Below are 20,305 nucleotides of genomic sequence, written 5' to 3'. Positions count from 1 at the left end.
TCAATCGATTCAGGTAGGCTGATGATCCAGATATTTTTCTGCCTGCTCAATTCCAGGTCCACGACCTTGTCATTAAGCTTTGCGTTACTTTCCTTTAGGCCAGCACATGAGGTGTTCCAGGCGTTCTACGCGCTCATCTATTAACTCCGCGTTAGACTCAAGCGTGTTAAACCAGAGTCCATGGTCAGACATGTTGGTCTGCACACAGTCAAGCTTTACCTCCAAAGATACAATTGCAGCCCTGAACTCGGCCACCAGGGCTGCTCAATGCTGCTCCAAAGCCTGTTAGTGCCGCCATGTTCACTTTGTTTGGCGCGGCGGGTGACTTGCCTCCTCCTTTCCATTAATCCCTTTACACTGGTGCCAAAATCCAGGAAGGAGGGATGCGCTATAGTGGAGTTCTCGCTTGGTACGTCATGCCGGGGCTCCCCGGCCTGAGAGAATGAGGGAGGAATGTGACAGGGTGAAGGGTGGGGCCGGGACGTGATGCTGCACACCCGGCCCCTAATCAGGCTAATCAAGCCTCTGAGAGGGATAAAGGCTGACTGGAGGCTGCAGTGCAAGAGAGAGAGAGAGAGAGATTTACGGGCAGCTGTACAACATATTTGTGTGTTTGTCTTTTCGTTTCAGTTCTTCATTAAAATATTATTTGTTCTCACCTCCTCCTTTCCATTAATCCCTTTACAGAGATGTATCACAAAAAATTAGCAGGGTAAATAGCAAAATAAACTAAACCAAGAGGCAGATACGTCTAGATCATTGCACTTCCTTCCACCAAAAATCGTAACTACGTTCTTTAGTAGACTGGCAGCATCGCGTTTTTTTCAGTAACTAGCTACTACTTCTAACAAGTAGCAGTATAGCATGAAAAAGCATTACATCGCATTTTTGGTAACGTTTTATTGCTTAAATAGATTTACAATCAAGTGAACTAAGGCAACAATGAAATTTGATTCAAATAACGAACTTACAATTAACAATATTATTGTACAGCATTTATTAATCTTGATTAAAGGAATATTCAGGGTTCAATACAAGTTAAGCTCAATCGACAGCATTTGTGGCAACAAACATTAATTTACACTTGCCCTTCCTTTTCTTAAAAAAAAAAAGAACAATCTAGGTTCCAGTGAAACACATACAATGGAAGTGAATGAGGACAATACGAAAAGGTTAAAATACTTACTATTTCAGAAGTCTAGGAACAAGACAAACAATATTATCAGTAACATAATTATTGTGTAATAACATCCAATTTTATTAATGTGTTATTAATGTCAACAAACCCTTAAAACCCTAAAATGACGATTTAAACTACTTAACAGCTCAAATAATACACGTTTTAACGGTGCCCATCTGGCACCAGCAATCATCCATGCGATTATCTCATTAGCCAATTGTGTGGCAACAGTGCAGTGCATAAAATTACTCAGATATGGGTCAGGAGCTTCAGTTAATGTTCACATCAACCATCAGATTGGGGAAAAATGTGCTCTCAGTAATTTGGAGCGTGGCATGATTGTTGGTGCCAGATGGGCTGGTATGAGTATTTCTGTAACTGCTGATCTCCTGGGATTTTCACACACAACAGTCTCTTGAATTTCCTCAGAATGGTGCCCGAAACAAAAAAACATCCTGTGAGTGGCAAGTTTTCATTGTATATCTCAGTGTATAATGCATTAGCTAATGTATACAACTTTTAATTTAAAAAATGTAGAGTATTGCTTGTACAGCTAGATCGCCGACTTCCCCCTACTAATATATATATATATATATATAAATAAAACTCAGCAAATAAAGAAACGTCCTCACACTTTCAACTGCTTTTATTTTCAACAAACGTAACGTGTAAATATTTGTATGAACATAAAAAGTTCAACAATTAAGACATAAACTGAACTTTCACAGACATGTGACAATCAGAAATGGAATAATGCATCCCTGAAGAAATCGGGGGTAACAGTCAGTATCTGGTGTGGCCACAAGCTGCATTAAGTACTGCAGTGCATCTCCTCCTAATGGACTGCACCAGATTTGCCAGTTCTTGCTGTGAGATGTTACCCCACTCTTCAACCAAGGCACTTGCAATTTCCTGGACATTTCAGGGGGGAATGGCCCTAGCCTTCACCCTCCGATCCAACAGGTCCCAGACGTGCTCAATGGGATTGAGATCTGGGCTCTTCACTGGCCATGGCAGAACACTGACATTCCTGTCTTGCAGGAAATCATGCACAGAACGAGCAGTATGGCTGGTGGCATTGTCATGCTGGAGGGTCATGTCAGGATGAGCCTGTAGGAAGGGTACCACATGAGGGAGGAGGATGTCGTCGCTGTAACGCACAATGTTGAGATTGCCTGCAATGACAACAAGCTCAGTCCGATGATGCTGCCACACCACCCCAGACCATGACAGACTTTCCTCCTCCAAATCTATCCACCTCCAGATTATAGGCCTCTGTGCAACACTTCCTTCAACGATAAACGTGAGTCCAACAATCAAAACCACGACACGTCAGTGAAGAGCACTTTTTGCCAGTCCTCTCTGGTCCAGCGAAGGTGGGTTTGTGCACAAAGGCGTCGTTGTTGCAGGAGATGTCTGGTAAGGACCTGCCTTACAACAGACCAACAAGCCCTCAGTCCAGCCTCTCTCAGCCCATTGCGGACAGTCAGAGCACTGATGGAGGGATTGTACATTCCTGGTGTATCTCAGGTAGTTATTGTTGCCATTCTGTTCCTGTCCCGCAGGTGTGATACTCGGATGTACCGATCCTATGCAGGTGTTGTTACACGTGGTCTGCCACTGCGAGGATGATCAGCTGTCCTTCCTGTCTCCCTGTAGTGCTGTCTTAGGCATCTCACAGTACGGACATTACAATTTATTGCCCTTGCAACATCTGCAGTCCTCATGCCTCCATGCAGCATGCCTAAGGCACGTTCATGCAGATGATCAGGGACCCTGGGCTTCTTTCTTCTGGTGTTTTTAAGAGTCAGTAGAAAGATCTCATTAGTGTCCTAAGTTTTATAACTTTGACCTTAATTGCCTACCGTCTTTCAAACTTAGAAATGCATGAATTCCTTTGCATTTGAGAACACAAGTTAAAACAAATTTGCCTTTATTGTAAAGAAAGATAACATTAGCTCACTTTAAGCAAAAACATTTTTCACAGTTTTTATTTTGTCCTAAGCAGCTTCGACAAGGATCGGGACATTCTGTTGATCACTTGTTTCTGTATTTGGGGTCACTCCCGGTAACCCTGTCTCCTATGAATTGGCACCGGTCCAAAATGCGATGCGAGAGTGTGGCAATTGTCTGTATTCCGTGACTGCTTTCAGGTCTTCGAATACGGTGTAACATGCAAGTAAGGGCAGTTGGAAGAGTTTCTGGCACCTCCCTCGGGTAAGATGGTGGTGCCCTACGCAGTATATAGGGAGCGGCAGTACTGGTAGCTACCTTCAGCCCCCTCAATCACACTTTTTGATTGAGGACGTTGAAATGCATCCATTCTTCCACTACAAACTCTTCAGACATGTTTGTAAGATCTATTCTCTGGTTTGTGTGCTGCTATGTTGTGCTTTCTGTTGTTAATATTGCTGGTGGTCCTATTGAAGAATCAAAATGAGTTTTTGGTTGAACGTCCCATCTCGCACGTGATGCATAACTACTGTTATTCTCCTCCAAAGAGCTCTAAAGCTTGCATGCAAACTCATGAACATGCACATGAGAATAACAGTCAGTGAACATTTGTACAAAATGATACATACCATTTCGGATTGCTTCATACTGCCCACCTACTGAAAGAATGCTTTGCAAAAAAGATAATTAAGGTCCTAGAATGGCCTTACCCCTGAACTAAACCCTATAGAGCACATATGGGATGCAATGGAGAAGAAAATGTCAGATCATCAATGTTCTAATGTGGATGAACTGAAAGCTTTGGTGGCTGAAACCTGGAGGAAACATTAAACAAAACACAACACAGCTTTTACAGAAAAGTGTTGATTCTATGCCCAGACATTGTCAAGAAGTTCTGCAAACGAAAGGATTGCAAACTAAAACACTTGATCTTGTAATCTTTACTGAAGCCTTTTTATAATTCAAAACATAAGCTACTTTTTGTTAAATGTGTTGCTTGAAAAGTGTGCTAATATTATCTTTATTTACAATGAATGCAATTTATTTAGATATTTTGTTCTCAAATGCAAAGGAAATCATGAATTTTTTTATTTAACACAAGCGTCCAAGTACTTTCAGGCCTCTATATCTAGGCCTGTCACGATTATTAAACAATAGTCTGATTGCGGTTATTTGATCTATACGCGGTTATTTGAGATAACAGCAATTATTGTGCTCTTCAAATTATAATTACATTTTAATGTCCAAATAAGGGACTTTAAAGCAAATATATAAATGCAATGAATGTTTTGCATCTCATCCTGTTGAACTCCGAGTGTCTCACTGACCTGCACCATGGACATCACCCAGAGCAGCTCGAACAATTTGCGCTTGAGGATTAACTGCTTCTCAAGCACACGCTAAACTCCAGCATAAATATAAACAAGGTATAAACTGATCTTTAACTTTGATAGTGAACGGAAAACAGTCCGGTTTCACTTTAATTGAATGATCATGTAAATGGAGTTTGAAGTTAAATATAAAAATTCCTAGAATTATTAGAATTTTAAGGTGCATGAATAACACATAATTTGTTTAACAACCAATCAAGAAAGCCCTAAAAGTGACAATTAATCATCATAATTGCAATTATTTATTACATTTAAACTCAGTTTTTCACAATTCCTGACATTTAATCATAGAAAACTTTCCCTATCTTAGGTAAGTTAGGATTAGTATTTTAAGAATGTGAAATGTCAGAATAATAGTGGAGAGAATTATTTATTTCAGCTTTTATTTCTTTCATCACATTCCCAGTGGGTCAGAAGTTTACATACACTTTGTTTGTATTTGGTAGCATTGCCTTTAAATAGTTTAACTTGGATCAAACATTTTGGGTAGCCTTCCACAAGCTTCTCACAATAAAAAGTTGCTGGAATTTTGGCCCATTCCTCCAGACAGAACTGGTGTAACTGAGTCAGATTTGGAGGCCTCCTTGCTCACATACACTTTTTCAGTTCTGCCCAGCAATTTTTCTGTCAGATTGAGGTTAGGGCTTTGTGATGGCCACTCCAGTACTCCAATACATTGACTTTGTTGCCCTTAAGCCATTTTGCCACAACTTTGGAGGTATGCTTGGGGTCACTGTCCATTTGGAAGACCCATTTGTGACCGAGCTTTAACCTCCTGGCTGACGTCTTGAGATGTTGCTTCAATATATCCACATACTTTAATTTCCTTATGATACCATCTATTATGTGAAGTGCACCAGTCCCTCCTGCAGCAAAACACCCCCACAACATGATGCTGCCACCATGCATTGTGCATCATTTTCTTTTTGCCATATAAAACACTGTATATGTAAACCCTGCAAACAAAAGCTCAAACTTTCAGCAAATTTTAAATACCTGTTTCACAACCCAAGAGCAACTGGAATCCATGGTGACAATTGAATGAAGCCATGTAATGGTTCACCTTGGAAACCAGTGTGTAATGACATGGATTCACTCAATCAACCCCAAAACCAAACCTACTGACAACTTTGCCTCTACTAACCCATAATGGAAATGTGTGTGTGTGTGTGTGTGTGTGTGTGTGGGTGAGCAATATGTGGTCAAACATTGGCAAGGAGTCAAGCTACAAGGAATTATAGTGAATCAGTGATACTTTACATGACTTAATCTTGCCTCACTGCACTAAACCCAGTGCACTCCTAGTAAAAGAGTAACCACAACACCTACCTTTAAAGCCATCTTCATCCACAATGATGGTATAATCCTCTGGAGTTTCCGTTAAACTAAAGAATTTGCATCTGGAGAAAATGTAAAGACAGAAAGACAGTTGGAAATTACAAGCCAAGGAGGATCAGAGTAATGAACAGACATTATAAACTATGACATATTCTCATACCAAAGAGATCACAGAACACACTGAGAATGAGCTTTGCAATAACGGTCCACAACATTACTGATGTTTACTTGGCTTTAGGGGTTTGAACAAGCCTCTAAATTTGTGCTATGGACATGAATGATACCTCAAACGAGGCCTTTTTAATTGGCGGCCCTCGGGCCAAATCCAGCCCGTTTGATCATTTCACTGGCCCGCTTGAGGTTGACTGATATCTTGTGTCTGATCGCATGTTTTTTTTTTTTTTTAACTTGCGCCGGATGGAAGTAGCGCCAGCTCTTGATGTTTTGCAGGGTCTAGTTCTTTTAGATACTTTCATAATTTTTATGAAATTAGAAGATTAAATAACTAAAATCATGGAAGACTGACTTGATTTGGTCAAGAAAACATTCGATTTGAAAAGTTAAGTTTATTTAATTGTATCTATAAAAAACTTCACTGTTATTGCACAATACAAATTTTAGTATCAATCTGATTTCAAGTCAAGTCAAGTGGTTTTTATTGTCGTTTCAACCATATACAGTTTTCACGCAAACTAAAGAAAACCAAAAAGTGTTAGTTTGTGCCTCGCTCTCCCCACAACATTTACATTTATGCATTTGGCAGACGCTTTTATCCAAAGCGACTTACAGTGCAATTATTACAGGGACAATCCCCCCAGAACAACCTGGAGTTAAGTGCCTTGCTCAAGGACACAATGGTGGTGGCCGTGGTGTTAGAACCTGTGACCTTCTGATTAACAGCCCTGTGCTTTAGCCACTACACCACCACTCCACAACCTACATGCACATCATTCCACAAAATTTGCGAAGATGAATGGAGGCTAAATTAAAATACGGTTGGTAGGTTAAAGACCCCCTTAAATAAGAAACAAGGAGATACACTTTTACCAGTTTTGTAATGACTCCGTAGAACTTTTTAGATGAATAACTCGACACAGCACTTGCAACATTATGATAGTCCAACTGTTTGTTCATTCTTTTCTTAACCATATAAACGGAAAGAACATAAAGATACTGAAAATGTATTTATTTTTTATTTTCCACACATTTGGCTCCAAATGATACATTTCTGTTTTTCTCCAAAAATAGCTTTAATTTAAAATTATAAAGCTTGTAGAAATCCTGATAGATGAGATGACATCTGCCTCGATGATTCTCAATGCTTAATCGCAGCGCAACATTTAGCATACAATGTGTATATTACTAATACGCTTTTTTGTAAAGTTTAAAAGTGCTTAAGGCATACAGAAAAAAATGGCAGCGCTAGTCCAAATGAAAGAAAGAAAAACAAAAGAAAAACAACAAATAAATGGCAAATTAATCATTATTTTTGATTGTAATAAACGCTTATGTATGAAGGAAAAAAGTACAGTTTTACCTTGTCTGTGTAGTTGTTTTCTTTATTTTTAGGAAGGTAGACCGGTTTAGAATCAAACTAAATTACAGATTACTGAATCAAATGCACAACTAACTGTTGCAGGGCAATATGTATCATTAATATATATATTTTAAATATAACGTTTCTATTATTTAATATTAATAAGTGCAATTCACATCGATACTGTACTTTTTTTTTTTGACAGTTAGTTTCACTTTCAATCTTTATTGGGAGGCATTTCAGTTGGTTGACAGCAGCCAATAACACAAAAACATTACAATCAATATGCTTTCAGTAATCTTTTCTTTCTTTTTTGTGCTGTATCAAGAAAAGATTAATATAATTTGAATTTCTTTTCATCAGTGATGTATCTGTAAAACTACATGACATCAGCTGGCTAGCAAAAAGAAAACACACAAAATTACTTTCCAAGTTGTGCCTCATTGTCCCCCCAAGTAGAATCTACAACAACCTTTTCTTAAATCCTAATGCTGCTCTTTTCCATCCTAAAACAGTTCATATTGAGCACTGCTGTCAAGGTCCAAAGAAAAATTAAAAATCATTAAAATACTATAAAAGTAGTGCGTACAACACAAAGCCCCAGAAAGCTTGGAATATTATATATAGTCATATGGACCAAGAAAAAGTAACAGCAGGTGGGTTTTGAACAATATAAAGGTGAGTAAAAGTGCATTTTTAGGTGAACTACTACATCAGGTGGCTCATTTTTTGAGCACAGACTTGACAAGGACATTCTGAAAATAAATCAGTCTCCTATACAAAGACTCTGTACAAAAATAAGATGCTGTACAAATTTTAGAATTAAAGAAAGAAATAATTTAGAAAATCTTAAAACTGATCGTTAATTATTACCTAATAATAATAATTACACAAAAATATATGACACAGTCCTCGTCACGACCTAAAAACCCAATGGAAGCCACACGGTTCTAATCTGAGGGTAAAAAAACGTTCTACTTTGTGTTTTATTGATTATAGTTCTAAGACCAGATCAAGTGAATTTTCTAAAAACCTGCCAGATTACCACATTCATTCAATTCCTTTAAAATATACACACATTTGCGCTTTATCTTAATCCTGATCTGCTGAAAACTGCTCTGTTAATGTTTTCACATTCACAATTATGAACGACATCTGAATCGCATACTGTACATTACATTTCAATTCAAAACAGAGAATTTCGCCAAATGGTGAATAGTTTACACCCTTGGAAATTACTTACGGTTGGGTACAACATTTGAATCATAACACAGTGGTCAAATGTTTCATGTTTAGTTAGATACTTTCATCTTACAAGACACTAACACTCTTAACTTGAACTGCTTGCTGATGCATGGCGCTGGAATAATCCATGAGGTTTCAGCTTAGCTTCTGAAACTTGAGTCCCGCAACACCCACCTTCATCGATTCGATTGGCTATCTCAAATGATATTTACAATTGACGTTAGACTACTGAGCACGCCAAAACACTAACCCCTAACTTTTTTTTAAACCTTTGTTATTCCTGCAACAACTTAATGACAACTAGACGGCGATGCATAATGGGCTGCAGCAGAACAGCAACAAGGATATCAATTATTGGGGGACTTGCGGTTACGGCCCTGTAGAGACATGAGGACATGCACATTTTACTTAAGTTAGCAACCGCCCAGAACACCCTACCAACATGTCAGAAACCATTAGCAAATAAGGCCTTCTCTTATTTTTCATAAACCACAAAATGCTCGAATTCATACTTTTACCATTGCTCAGCTCAAAATTTTGATTTTCAAATGTCCAGACAGTATAATTTGTCCCACCAAAGATTACAAAACAGGAAAAGTGTGATTGAAGACATTCGCCCTGCATCTGCCTAAACAAACATAGCTGCACAAATACTAGGCAGTTGATGCTCGTACACCCCAAACGGCTCCAAGATTCCAGGTAAGAGGAGTCCTTGTAAGATGGGCCCGTCCACCCACATATCGTTTCGTTTTGCCTCTGGGGGGATAGCTGGCGACTTGTTGACTTTAGTATCAGATAAGATGCTGCTTTCTATCAAAGTTGTGGTGTGGAAGGAGGGATTTTTTTCAAGGTTTTTGTAAGCTGTCAGACATTTCTGTTACTTTGCCACTGGAGCATTTGAAAACACTTTAAGCCTACAAGCAAAATGACAGCAAAATCTAAAATTGACAATCATGCCTTCTGACATATACAGTATCTCACAAAAGGGAGTACACCCCTCACATTTTTGTAAATATTTGATTATATCTTCATGTGACAACACTGAAGAAATGACACTTTGCTACAATGTGAAAATGTACAAATTGGGCCCAGTGTGTCAATATTTTGTGTGGCCACCATTATTTTCCAGCACTGCTTTAACCCTCTTGGCATGGAGTTCACCAGAGCTTCACAGGTTGCCACTGGAGTCCTCTTCCACTCCTCCATGACGACATCACAGAGCTGGTGGATGTTCGAGACCTTGTGCTCCTCCACCTTGTGTTTGAGGATGCCCCACAGATGCTCAATAGGGTTTTGGTAACACTAATGAGTCACATGACACCGGGGAGGGAAAATGGCTAATTGGGCCCAATTTGGACATTTTCACTTAGGGATGTACTCACTTTTGTTGCCAGCGGTTTAGATATTAATGGCTGTGTGTTGAGTTATTTTGAGGGGACAGCAAATGTACACTGTTATACAAGCTGTACACTCACTATTTTACTTTGTAGCAAAGTGTCATTTCTTCAGTGTTGTCACATGAAAAGATATAATCAAATATTTACAAAAATGTGAGGGTGCACTCACTTTTGTGAGATACCGTACATACCGTCTTCTGCAGAACACACAAAAAAATATTTTGATCTCGATTTTTTGTTGCAGTGTTTTGGTCCACACAATAGGGTCCAACACTTTCAAGCTCCAAAAAAAGACAAAGGCACCATAAAAGTTCCATCCGAAAAAAAAAGTGGTTTAATCCATCTCTTCTGAAGCGATACCAGTGTAATCGTGCTTCAACTCATTATCGCGCCAAATATACTGCAGATGTCAAGCTTTATAAAAACAAGAAACCTAGTCTCCTAATAAACGTTACTATATCTAAATTAGGCGCTACAACAACAAATCACGACTGCGATGGCTGATTATGACTTTATAAACACTTATTGTTCGCACAATTACTCATACACTGCTATGTAGGCTTGGGATCGATGCAGTTTTCACATATCGATAATCAGAAGATTTTCCAGATGATTATCAATATATATCTGGATTTTTTCAGATATAAATAGGGCTGCTTGTTACACAAGGGACTTTGTATCTTCAAGCATATTTTTTAACACAACTCTGGTAGTGTGAGGCGCAGGGTAAATTGAAGTGGGTCATGCACTTTTCATTAAATTAATTCATCAAGACCCAAATCATTATCAAAGGACAAATATTATTTTCTCTAACCATAACTGGAAACTATATTGTGTACATGTATCTGTCATAGAGCTACACAATGTATTTTCATAGAGCCTACACAATGTATTATCAGTTACAAGTATGTATTTTTGTTGTTTGACAGCTTTAATTAAAGATCTATTCAGTGATACATACAAGGAAATTAAATAATAAACTTCCCCATTTCTAATCATTCAGTTTGCATAGTTACACCAGTTTCATACACTAACCTACAAACTCATCAACATCACTATGCTAAATATTGAAGTCCAAAAACCTTTGTAACTTTGGACTGCCATCAGCTTGTAATGTTTGAGTGATATCTGTCGGCTTCAGTAAATGTTATGCCACCTTCTTGTTGTCTCCCAATGCTATTAAGCTAGACTAGATAGAAGGGAATACAACAGGCAGTGAACTGAAAGCACACAAATTACGCTTCTAATTTAAATGCCGGCTGATGTCAAAATATCGATGGCTCAAAAATGTAATCGCTAAAATAACGATCAGTAATTGATTAATCGATTTTTTTTTTCTGACATCCCTACTACTATGTTATGATATTGAAACACTTTTACTACAACACATAATCTGAAAAACTGTCAATTTTAATGCTTGTATTACAGACTCGCCTACATTTACACACTTAATCCAGTGTGATTCACTTGCACACTAGCTAACTTGATAGAGTGATGGACTTTGGACTCGGAGGACTGAGGTTCGAGACCAGTCAAGCACACAAGCTGACAGGTGAGACAAAAGTGTCATATGAGTGATACGAGATAACGTTTTTGATTCAGAAAACTTGCTTTTAATTTTTCCTTTTGTTTTTTGACACTGACATCAGTTAGGTTTAGGCATTGGTTAAGGGTAAGAATGCTTGTTTTGTATCTAACACTCATTTAATTTTAGATCACTATAGACCTTTTTTTACACTCCGGGTTTTGGAATACAGAAGTAAACGTTTGCAGGGTAAACATCGATAGCGGTGAATGGGAGCTCACAGCAAATATTATTTTCACTTACCGATTTGCTCCAAGAGCAAAAGCAAAAATCCACTTATGTTTGAATGACTTTCTAGAAGAGGAAAAAAATAGAGAGTGGTGGATTAAGCAAGTCAGATGGGAGAAGATGCCAAATTTACTATCACTCTCTCAGCAGCTGTCATAGAAACCCCCTTGCAGCTGTGATAATGAATTTTTTAAAACTAATAAAACAATAAAAGGTAACATAACAATAAGCGCATTGATTTAAATTTATAGTCAATATTCAAAATATTTATTATACAAAAAAAAACTGCGAGATTTGCGCTGATAAATAAGGCGGAAACGCGTCATCAAACGCATCTGTGAAAAAAGTCTATCGGTTGGGTTTAGGTTAAAGTTTTATCGTAGAAGGGTATGTTTTACTCATTAAAACCACCATCTAACCTTCACATTAAAAACCTTGTCTGATTATGACACTATTTCACTCGCTTTTGGTGCCCCCCGCTGGACACTTCACCTGGAAACTACAGCCAAACATGTAATAACGCACGTTAATTTGTTTTGTAAAACATTTGGCAAGGTCACGTAATGTTCATGAGATCAGACTGAAAAAAATGTGTTCTACATTTATCGGTTTCTTACTCAAAACCAATCAGATTAAATCACTCAAATTCTATGGATTCTTTGTCTTTTTTATTTCATTTCATTTCATTTCATTTATTTATTGTTCAGCCTTGGCTGAAAATTGGTCTTTGGTCTCGCCATACAATCAAAACAATTAACAATACATAGTATACAATCACAAAACGATACACAATATACACATTAAAATATTCACATCTCTTTCCTCTTATTCAAAAGACTTATTGCATTTGGTACAAAAGATTCTTTATATATCACTTTAATCGCTTTTGGTGTTCTATAGCGACGACGTGATGGCAGTAATTCAAAGACATGATTCAATGGGTGTGTTGTATCTCTTGCTATAATCAAAGCTTTCCTCTGAACAGCAATTTGATATAACTGTGCGACTGATTTTTGTTTAGATCCTACAATTTTTCCTGCAACTCTTGTAATTCTCTCTAACTTTACTTTATTAACAGATGTAACTCGTCCAAACCACACAGTTATATTATACCCTAAAACACTCTCAATTAAACTTATATACCCTTTAGCTGTTATATATTAATATATTGAACACTGTTAAAGCATTTATTTACCTAATTCGTCATAACGGTTTAATTATATTCTTTCCATGTTGATGCATTATGATCGCTGTTGCTTAAATATATGTCCCATTTATATTTGCACACGCATTTATCTACATGTACCTTTCCAAAAGGACAAACAAATCTTTTTATGGGATTTTACTTCGAACTTAGTCCAAACGAATTGCCAAACCTAGCTGCTATTTTTAATGCCATGAGAATATAACAGGTACAGTGATATAATTATTAAATCATGCACAAAACACCATAATCAGACTTTCAAAAACAGACCGGGTTTATGTTTGCAGTACAAAGGGTTCATGAACGGTAACTATTTATTTTTAAGTATATCATTTTCCGGTGTGTATCAGCTGCACATGCAGTGCCGGTGTTTAATTAGCACCACCAACAGGCTGGATACAGCAGCTGCATCGACTGACAAAATTCATCACTGTCCGAAGGAAAAAAAAAATAAGAATACTCTACATAAAGGAAAAAAAACAAAAACCTTCGGAATGTCGGAGGATGATTTGTCGTACTCAGTATGAATAGCAGCATCGGAATCCATTGTTAACATCCAAAAGCTTGTTCGGAATGAACATTCATATCGAGAAAAAAATAAACTGTTTGGTGTGCACAGCCCTTAAGTCCTGTGAGTTGGAGATGGCTTAAATATGAGTAAATTCTAATTCTACAATTATTTAAAGATTTTGATCAATTGACAGCCCTACTCAAAACCAACATTATATAAAGCAACAAAGCAAAGATATAATAATAGAGGAAAGACAGCTCTTAGGTTCCTTAAATCAGAGCAACTAAAAAAATCTCCATTGCACATTTTCAACAGGCTATGACTCACTGCTTATCGTCTCTGCTGAAAGATGCTCAAAACGGTGCTTCTAAAAAACCCTCCTGAGGTTTGAGTAAACTTATATTTTTTAAACCCATCTCAAATTCGTTCAATTATTAGAGATTTTAGTGGTTTATCTAAAATTGATTTAGCCGTTCTTTTGGGAGTATCACCTCAATACATTTATAGAGTTACACAGAAAACAATAATCTAAATTCATTATATATGGAGAAAAAAATGTTGAGCAGAACTTGCCTTTATCCATCGGAAATTGATTGTAATGTAAAATGTTACATAACAGAAAAAAACATATTTTGGAAAAATGTGCACAGATGAATGTGTTTGCCGTTAAAAACAATTCAAGATTTTGCATGAACACACGTGCCACACGTAAACTAGCTTCTCTTAAGCACTCATGAACCCTCAACGGACATTTTTAACATTTTCACTTAATTCAATTTCATATTGTTTCCTACTAAAACCTATTCTATACCATCACAATGCTTTAGAATATGATGATGCGTCACACAGATTACCTTAGTCATATTTTGGGTCCTTTTTTAAGCTTTACATTGAGCCACGATCCACTACCATAGGCCAATAATACTCTAAAACCACTACTGCACAAAATAAATCACAATTTCTTTAAATAATAAAAAAAAATTAAAGTTTTGTACTCCAATGTGAGGTACACAGTATCTGGTTGGATGTGTTTTACATTGTATCTCCCTCTGATTGACACAGCTGTATTTCCCCTCCTATTTTGCTTGCCAAACAGTGAGCCAGCTCAACTCGAGGGTTGTCGACATTATTCCAACTTGTAAGCAACTTTTTCCAGAGCTCTCCTTCACATTCTGCATCGCTCTGAGACTCTTCACAATGAGCTACTAAATAAGTTGATTCAAGCTGTGCCTCTGCAACAAAAAACATGGTGTGTCCACCGCCCCAACCATATAAAAAGTGTTTCAAATTCAGAATCAATTTAAGGATATGATCGGGAAAAGGCGGCATATCAAAAACGGAGTTGGAATTTTACATCAAATTGCATTTGGATCCACAAACAGCTCCTAAAACAGATTTTATGGCCTGTTGGGCAAGACATAAAGCACTGAATACAATGAACACCTTCAAGAAACACTGTTCATAGCGAGAGGCAAACCACAAGAAATGCTTCACTCGAAAAAGAACCTGAATATGAAAACTCACATGAAATCTTTTACATTATACATTTGTTTAAAAAGCTTTTTTGTGTGATAAGAGTTTTCAGTTCACAAATAAATTACCTTCCACCTTTAACGAGGCCTTGAACATTTTTGCTGAAATGTCACTTTATGATTTTCTGTATTTTTCCTTTCAGTCTGAGGTGATGTCATCATTGGGGCTCCAGGCCCTGAGTCATGACAAAACATCTTTGATCTCAACCGAGGATAGGTCTCCAAAGAAAGGTTTGCGATGCACAAACAATAGATTATAATTTGCAGTAAGTACCCAATCCTTTGATTGCAGCAGTGATGCACCTTTTCAAAACAAGTGGGCAGAACATGACAACCATTAAGAATCATATTGTTTTGCTGATGATATTTGGCATCATACCACCGAATAAAGCTCTGATCCTCTATGATCCTAGAAAAAAAAAAGATATTTCCGACTGCAAATAAACAGGAAAATAAAGTAAAAAAAGGAGAAACTAAGGGAACTGAAGCACTGATCTAAAATGATGTATCTTTAAATTAATGGTGAGTCTAACAAAGTAATTCTAAAAAAGTAATTTGGGTTTGGCAAAACATGATTAAACAAGAGTGTGAGTAAATGATGACAGAATTTTCATTCTTGTGTGATCTATCACTTTAACCACTTTATCTTAAGGCTTTTCTGTATGTTCACAGTCTAACAAACCTAAATGACTGAGCAGGATGTTTCTCACTCTGAGGTTCAGACTCAATGGAGCAGGACTGGAGATGTCCTCAAACACTCTGCTTACGCAAACACAGCAAGGGGGCATTTGAGACTATGAATAGATGGTCTTTCACAAAAGACCCTCAATCTAAGGACACATCAGCATGAGATACAAAAGAACTGCATTATGATATGAACACTGATGAATGTGTTTGGCTTAAAGGGATAGTTCACCCAAAAATTAAAATTCTCTCATCATTTACTCACCCTCATGCCATTCCAGATATGTATGAATTACTTTCTTTTGCAGAACAAACATTTTTATAAGAATATCTCAGCTCTGTTGGTCCATACAATGCATGTGAATGGGGGCCATAGATTTGAAGGTCTAACAAGCATATAAAGGCAGCATAAAAATAACCGATAAGACTCCAGTGTTTTAATCAATGTCTTCTGAATCAATCCGATCAGTTTTGGGGGAGAACAGACCAAAATGTGACTCCCTATTCTCTAAATGTCTTGCCATTACAGTCTCCTTGTCAATCTCAATCATGATTTCAAGCTCTACTACACTTCCTAGAGCTTAATGGATGCCCAGAGGACTAGATGGCACTATAGGAAGTGTAATTGAGCTAGAAATCATGATCGCCAAGGAGGCTGCTGATGTCAAGATTCATAATGATTATATTTTGTCTGATCTCACCCAAAGGAGATTGGATCACTTCAGAAGACATGGATTTTACCACTGGCTTCATGTGTATTAACTTTATGCTGCCTTTGTGCTTTTTGAAACTTCAAAGTTTTGGTCACCATTAACTTGCGATGTAAGGACCAACAGAGCTGAAATATTGTCCTAAAAAAATTAATTTGTGTTCAGCAGATGTAAGAAAGACATACATCGGATGGCATAAGAGTGAGAAAATTATGATAATTTTCATTTTTGGGAGAACTATCCCTTTAATACAAGAGGTGGCAAAAACACAGTGCTGCTCAGACAGCGAATCAATGCACCAAGTGAATGCAAATCATTCTCAGGCCACAAGTTTTTCCTCCATTGCAGTTGTTTACAGGTCCCCCAGTGCCCAGTGTAATTTCACTGAGTGTAGTTCAACTGAACCTCTGTCAAACTTATCAGGATAGGTCAGCTTTTGATTAAAGGAGTGTTCCAGGTTCAATACAAGTTAAGCTCATTTAGTAGCATTTTATGGCATAATGTTGATTAACACAAATCACCCTCGCCCTCGGTTATTTAAAATAAGCAGAAGCAAAAATCATGGTTCCAGTGATGCACTTACAATGGACATGACTGGGGCCAGTCCATAAATGCTGAAAAACACAGTTTCAAAAGCATAGCAAGAAGCCGTAAACAGTATATCTTGTAACATTATTTAAAAGTGGTAAAATCCCTAATTAACCATATTATATCCAATATTACAACTTCGTTGTCATGACAACAAAACCCTGTAATCACTGGACATAACTGCACACAGACAGTGCTAGTAAGGGATTTTTATCACACTAAAATAGTGTTAACACATACACTGATCAGCCACAACATTAAAACCACCTGCCTAATAGTGTGTAGGTCCCCCTCATGCTGCCAAAACAGCACCAACCCACATCTCAGAATAACATTCTGAGATTATATTCTTCTCACCACAATTGCACAGAGAAGTTATCTGAGTTACCGAAGACTTGGTCAGTTTGAACCTGTCTGGTCATTCTCTGTTGACCTCTCTCATCAACAAGGCATTTCTATCCACAGAACTGCTGCTCACTGGATGTTTTTGGTACCATTCTGAGTAAATTATAGAGACACTTGTGTGTGAAAATCCCAAAATATCAGCGGTTACAGAAATATTAAAACCAGCCCATCTGGCACCAACAATCATCCATGCGATTATCTAATCAGCCAATCTTGTGGCAGCAGTGCATAAAATCATGCAGATACAGGTCAGGAACTTCAGTTAATGTTCACATCAACCATCAGAATGGGGAAAAATGATTTCAGTGATTTGGAGCATGGCTGTTGATTAAGCTAAACTTGTATTGAACTCAAAACATTCCTTTAAAACACTGACATGATAAGCAATGTTACCTTTGCATCAAGTCATCATGCTGTTATCAGGATGGCCTTTATCAAAGCCGTGATGATGAATACATCATCGTGCTTTATTCAGCATCACGCACCGGTTCAAGTTGAATTTAAAGCAACATCCCCCTCCATGTATTTATTTATACCGCTGCACAAGAACAAAAACAACCTCGAGCACGTACACACACCCCTCTATCGTCGAATGAACTTCAACAACAACACCACCAACACAGACACTTAATTATTGATTAGGGAAACAAACACATCCATAATCACTCTCTGGATGATGTCATACACCTCTCCTTTACATGGAGCATACAGAGATTTGGATTTAAAATGTAAAGTAGTTCTGGAACTGCATCTGCCTCTCACAAGAGGTGCGTAGTGGGAAGCTAATGTTAGATTATCCAAACAGAAACGAAGGCAGTTTTCGTTTTACGTAATACAAACTTCAATCGTTTGATTTCAAGACGCTACTTACCTTGTTTTAGAGGGCAGAAAAGCTAGTTTGATTAATCCGTGAGTGCAAACCTGGATGCCCTCTTTCGCTATACTTGCTACTTTCAAACTGTGCTCTAAAATGTGCAGCTCCATCTTTTGCGTCTTCTCATTTGTGATACATCTAAAAAAACATAACTGTCTATTCCTTTGGATAAAAAGATAAATAATAAATAAATAAATAACTAGAGCTTATATGGACAGGGTTTTAAAACCTTCAAACGTAGCGGTAAGGAGGGGAGAGAAAAGGAAAAGTTGTCTGCCGAGGAAAAGAGAGAAAGAGAGAGAAGCGGGTGAAATAAAAGACAGCACAACGAGGTAAACGGGAAGGGAGAAAAAAAGAAGACTGTCGGCCCCCGTGTTTCCACTCCGACAAGGATTGGAATGGGCCAGCAGCTGGTAACAGCGAAACAAACAACTTGCCACTCAAAAAGGGGGGCGGGACAAATGACGCTGCTGTTGCACGCTGGGAAATGTAGTTCAGAGCTTTGGTTTGCTACTAACTTGTGCAGATGGCTCCTCAATACAAATGTTCAATTTGAAACCTAATAATATTTCATAACATACCATTTCTGTTTGTTTTAATAGAAAACAGATATCTCCTTTCATCTGAAATTAGAAGTTATCTAATTACAATGACACATCTTGCCCCATATTAGGGGTAAACTGTGCCAGGTCAAAGGTAAACAAGTGAGCAATCTTTTTTCTTTTTTCAAATGTATCGGAGTATTTGAAATTAGTTGTTTAAATAAAACAATTTGATAGGCAGCAGTGCAATGACTAAAATCCTGCTGAAACAGATCAGGAGCTTCAGTTAATGTTCACATCAACCATCAGAATGAGGATAAAATGTGATCTCATTGATTTCGACCGTGGTATGAATGTTGGTGCCAGATGAGCTGATTTGAGTATTTCTGTAACTGCTGATCTCTTGGGATTTACACACACAACAGTCTCTAGAATTTACTCAGAATGGTGTCAAAAACAAAAAAACATCCAGTGAGGTTTCGTAGCTTGGTCTGATAAATCTTGATATCTGCTGAGGCACACAGATGGTAGGGTCAGAATTTGGCACCAACAGCATAAATTCATGAACCCAACCTGCCTTGTGTCAACAGTCCATGCTGGTGGCGGTGGTGTAAGGAATACATTCTTGGCACACTTTGCGTCTGTTAATACAATCAATCATCCATAGCCTATTTGAGTATTGTTGCTGACAATGTGCATCCCTTCATTGCCACAATTTACCCTTCTTCTAATGGGTAATAATGCGCCATGTCACAAAGCAAAAGTTGTCTCAAACTGGTTTAATGAACATGAAAATGAGGTCACCGGATCTGATGCAATCATGTCAATATGGACCAGAATCTCAAAGGAATGTTTTCAACATCTTGTGGAATCCATGCCATTAAGAATTGAGGCTGTTCTGAGAGCAAAGGGAGGCCCTACCAAATATATAATAGTGTTCCTATAAAGTGCTCAGTATATAAACTCAGCAAAAAAGAAATGTCCTCTCACATTCAACTGCATTTATTTTCATGCAGGGGGGCACACCAGTATCTGGTGTGGCCACCAGCTGCATTAAGTACTGCAGTGCATCTCCTCCTCTTGGAATTAATTGCCAGATCATGCTGTGAGATGTTACCCCACTCTTCCACCAAGGCACTTGCAAGTTCCTGGATATTTCTGGGGGGGAACGGCCCTAGCCCTCACCCTCCGATCCAACTGGTCCCAGACGTGCTCAATGGGATTGAGATCTGGGCTCTTCGCTGGCCATGGCAGAACACTGACATTCCTGTCTTGCAGGAAATCAAGCACAGAATGAGCAGTATGACAGGTGGCATTGTCATGCTGAAGGGCCATGTCAGAATGAGCCTGTGAAGGGTACCACATGAGGGCATTGAGCCCTCCATTGAGACTGCCTGCAAT

The 20,305-nt window shown here is 38.0% G+C and overlaps 1 protein-coding gene across 1 annotated transcript in view; it reads right to left on the bottom strand.

The window, feature by feature from the left end:
* The window catches only part of castor2 (cytosolic arginine sensor for mTORC1 subunit 2), a 35,806-nt gene extending 17,032 nt beyond the window's left edge, over positions 1 to 18,774 (bottom strand). Inside the window, exons 1-2 of the mRNA XM_052108164.1 lie at positions 18,360 to 18,774; positions 5,854 to 5,924 (exon numbers count right to left, since the gene is read on the bottom strand). Of these exons, the coding sequence (XP_051964124.1) occupies positions 5,854 to 5,924; positions 18,360 to 18,472 (184 nt within the window). The 5' untranslated portion in view covers positions 18,473 to 18,774. The remainder of the gene's footprint in view (positions 1 to 5,853; positions 5,925 to 18,359) is intronic.
* Between the last annotated feature and the right edge of the window lie 1,531 nt (positions 18,775 to 20,305).

This window comes from Xyrauchen texanus, chromosome 3 (assembly GCF_025860055.1).
Source record: "Xyrauchen texanus isolate HMW12.3.18 chromosome 3, RBS_HiC_50CHRs, whole genome shotgun sequence".
Lineage (NCBI taxonomy): Eukaryota > Metazoa > Chordata > Actinopteri > Cypriniformes > Catostomidae > Xyrauchen > Xyrauchen texanus.
Note: the sequence above shows the minus strand (reverse complement) of the source record. Positions and strands in the feature narration are given on the sequence as shown.